We start from the raw sequence: 3,581 nt of genomic DNA on the forward strand, positions 1-3,581 counted from the left end.
AAGGTTTATTTGAATTCCGATAGTGTGTACAATGAGGAGTTAATATCATAGATCCGAGTTCCTCAACACCATATCGTGCTCCAGAATTCCACCTAGGTTGCATTGAAAAGATGTATTCCCGTTATGCTCATCAAAAATATTGATCAGGCTAGAGGATCGTGCAGTGGAACTAGGCTTCAGGTTATTAATATGGGAAAACACATTCTCAAATGCATGACACTACCCGATAAACATGTTGACCATATAGTGTACGTTCATTGCTCAAATGACATTGGTACAGTCCAACTCTACATCGTTTATTAAATTTTAGCAATGTCAGTCTTCGGTGATGGTTTCCTTTGCAATAACAATCAATAAAAGTTAAAGACAAACTCTTTCCCATGTCGTACTGCACTTGCTCAGACATGTTTTCAGTCATGGACAACTCTATGTCGCACTCTCGAGAGTTAATAGTTAAAGTGGCATAAGGATTTTGATCACGTCGGAATCTAGCGATACAACCAACTACAAATAATGTGGTACAAGGATGTTTTTCGGCATATATGAAGGTAACTATATAATTTTTTTTTACAATTTTACATAATAACCTTTATTTTGTATAACTTATATGTTTTGGCATTCCTCATTTGTAGGCTAATTTGCATTGTACTAGAAACTTGCTACGGGCTCCACTCAATATTTTTATCAAGGTAATTTATTGTAGAATGATTTTATGTCATTAAATATTTATATTTGTATTATTTTGGTAACGTTTTACTTATTTTGTATAATCATTGTACAAAATAGCAGGTCAATTGCATTGTATTGGATTCGTTACATGCGTTTAGGGATATTGTAGCTGAGACACGCTCAAATAATCTTCAACGAATCAGTGAGCTCCATCCTCTTTACTTGCCTCTACAGTATCCTCTTTTATTTCCTTACAGGGAAGATGATTATCGAGACGATATCTGTTTGAGAGAATCTTCGCTTGTTGATAATAGAAAATGGAGGAAGGTAAGCATGCGAGAGTTCTTCGCATATCTAATCCAGAAACGGCGTTGATAACATTTGTTACTTTTGCATTTCAAGAAGTTATTTCAGCAGTTCTGTGTTGATGGATTTTCGATGGTAGAGTCACAGAGGTTGAATTTCATAAGGTTCAATCAAGATCAACTTAGGGTTGACATGTACAAGGGTATCGAAGAAAATATTTTTAAAGGAGACACTGAGGGTAAATCAGTTGGACAACGCATTATAATTTCAGGGTCGTTCACCGCAGGTCCAAGGTATATGTTTAACAACTTCGTTGATGCTCTCCAAATATGTAACTGGATTGGATCTACAACCCTCTTCATTGTCATCACATGCAATCCTCAATGGCCAGAAATACAAAGGGCGTTGAAAGATACAAATCTCAGGCCGGAGGATCGGCCAGACATTCTTTGTCGTGTGTTCAAGATGAAGCTCAATAGTATGATGACAGAAATCAAGAAAGGTTGTATATTCAGACGTATTACAACATGTAAGTATTTAATTAGATCTCAGTTTATAATTATACATTTACTTCATTCATATAAATTAAAGAATTTGCTCATGTGTGAGTTTAACTACTAATTGCTTCCTTAACTAAATTAATGCATATTTTTTTAATACCATATGTTTATATTTTCTATGCAGATGTATGCTTAATTGAATTTCAGAAACGAGGTCTACCGCATGCACATATTTTATTATGGTTTCATAATAACGATAAGACCAATAACCCAGAAGAAATTGATAGGATCATCTGTGCTGAAAATCCTGACGAAGTAAACGATCGAAAGATGTACCAGTTGGTGGAGAAGTATATGATACATGGAACGTGCGGTCAGGCGAATTTGAGATCTCCCTATATGAAGGATCGAGTTTGCACGAAGCGATTTCCAAAGCCATTTGTGCTGCGCACTGAATCAGATGTAGATGGTTTTACTGTGTACAGGAGAATGGAAGATGGCAGAACAGTTACGAAGAAGAAGACTACTCTTGACAATGGGTTTGTAGTCCCGTACAATCGTATATTGTTGAGTAAATACCGATCTCACATTAATATCGAGTCATGCAACCAGAACAAGTCAATCAAATACATGTTCAAATACGTAAACAAGGGGCATGGCCGAGTTACGGCGGCATTTTATGAAACACGCAATACAGATGGCGGTGCTGAGATTTGTGATGAGATAAAGATGTACTACGACTGCAGATATCTTTCGGCATGTGAGGCAATGTGGAGGTTTGCGAACTTGAGTTAAAAGAGGATTCTCAAACTTGGGCGCCAAGGAAAAAAAGATTTTCTATTGGTAGGCTTGCGAATGTTCCCCCTGGAAAACAAAAAGACTAATACCTTAGATTGCTACTTAACATCCAGAGGGGATATACGTGCTACGAGGACATCAGAAAAGTTTTTGACACCGTCTACCCTACGTTCAGGGATGCATGTTATGTGTTGGGTTTATTAGATAACGACAAAGAATACATATATTCAATAATAGAAGTGAATACTTGGGCACCGAGGGATTATATAAGAAGGTTATTTGTAGTTATGCTTCTTTCCAATAGCTTAAGTCGGCCCGAACATGTTTGACAAAGTTGTTGGTTGGATTTGGCTGAGGGTATTGCTTACAAACAACAAAGACTTCATAATAATCCAGATATGGCAAATTGTATAACACATTATTCAATTAGATTTTAAATATTACTCATATTTTTAATATTGTTGTCTCTCACCGAAATAGAAAAAATATTGCAAAGCAATGGTAAAAGCTTGCGAAATTACGCGCCCATGCCAGTTCCAATCGAATTCTCAGCGGATGACACAGTAAACATATTGGTGTTAGATGAACTGGATTACGACCGATTTGAAATGGGTAGGGAACTTCAACGGTGTCTTGCTTGAATTACATACGTGCAAACAAAGATTTATGATGTAGTCATGGATGTTGTATCCAATGACCGTGGTGGAATGTTCTTTCTATATGGCCATGGTGAAACGGGAAAGACGTTTCTATGGTAAACTCTTTCGGCTGCAGTTCGTTCCAAGGAAGAGATTGTAATTAACGTTGCATCGAGTGGTATAGCATCATTATTGCTCTCCGGTGGAAGAACAGCTCATTCTCGATTCGGACTACCCATAAATGTACACGAGAGTTCCACCTGTAGCATATCGCAAAAAAGTCCACATGCGGAGTTGTTCATAAGGGCAAAGCTTATTATATGGGACGAGGCTCATATGATGCATAGATACTGTTTTGAAGCGCTTGACAAGACAATGAAGTCAATATTACAGGTTGACAAACTCTTTGGTGGTAAGGTGGTTGTTCTTAGAAGAGATTTTAGGCAAATTTTACCAGTTGTGCTCAAAGCATCAAGGCAGAACATAGTACATGCTACGATAAACTCCTCTCCGCTGTGGAATTTCTGTCGTGTCATGAAGTTGACTAAGAACATGAGATTGCAGTCATGCTCTTCTCCATCTAACGTGGATGAGGTAAAATAATTTGGAGACTGGATACTGAAGGTTGGTAGTGAGGATGTTGGGGAACAAAATCATGGTGAAGCTTCGA

At 37.5% G+C, this 3,581-nt stretch overlaps 1 protein-coding gene across 1 annotated transcript; it reads left to right on the forward strand.

Annotated features, from left to right (window-relative positions):
* The first annotated feature begins 542 nt into the window (after window positions 1-542).
* Window positions 543-2,270, forward strand: LOC148769057 (uncharacterized). The gene is made up of 5 exons (XM_088820204.1): window positions 543-548; window positions 633-689; window positions 790-996; window positions 1,084-1,504; window positions 1,660-2,270. Exons 1-5 carry the CDS (start codon window positions 543-545, stop codon window positions 2,268-2,270), a joined length of 1,302 nt encoding a protein of 433 aa, XP_088676330.1.
* Window positions 2,271-3,581: the final 1,311 nt, after the last annotated feature.

The sequence above is a fragment of the Erythranthe guttata genome, chromosome 7 (assembly GCF_056151865.1).
Source record: "Erythranthe guttata isolate IM_541 chromosome 7, IM_541, whole genome shotgun sequence".
In the NCBI taxonomy this organism is placed as follows: Eukaryota; Viridiplantae; Streptophyta; class Magnoliopsida; order Lamiales; family Phrymaceae; genus Erythranthe; species Erythranthe guttata.

Excerpts from the sequence above, each read along its gene's own strand:
- LOC148769057 (XM_088820204.1), top strand. Across the intron at positions 997-1,083 it reads ATAATAGAAAATGGAGGAAG|CAGTTCTGTGTTGATGGATT; the intron begins GTAAGCATGCGA and ends AAGTTATTTCAG. Across the intron at positions 1,505-1,659 it reads ATTCAGACGTATTACAACAT|ATGTATGCTTAATTGAATTT; the intron begins GTAAGTATTTAA and ends TTTTCTATGCAG.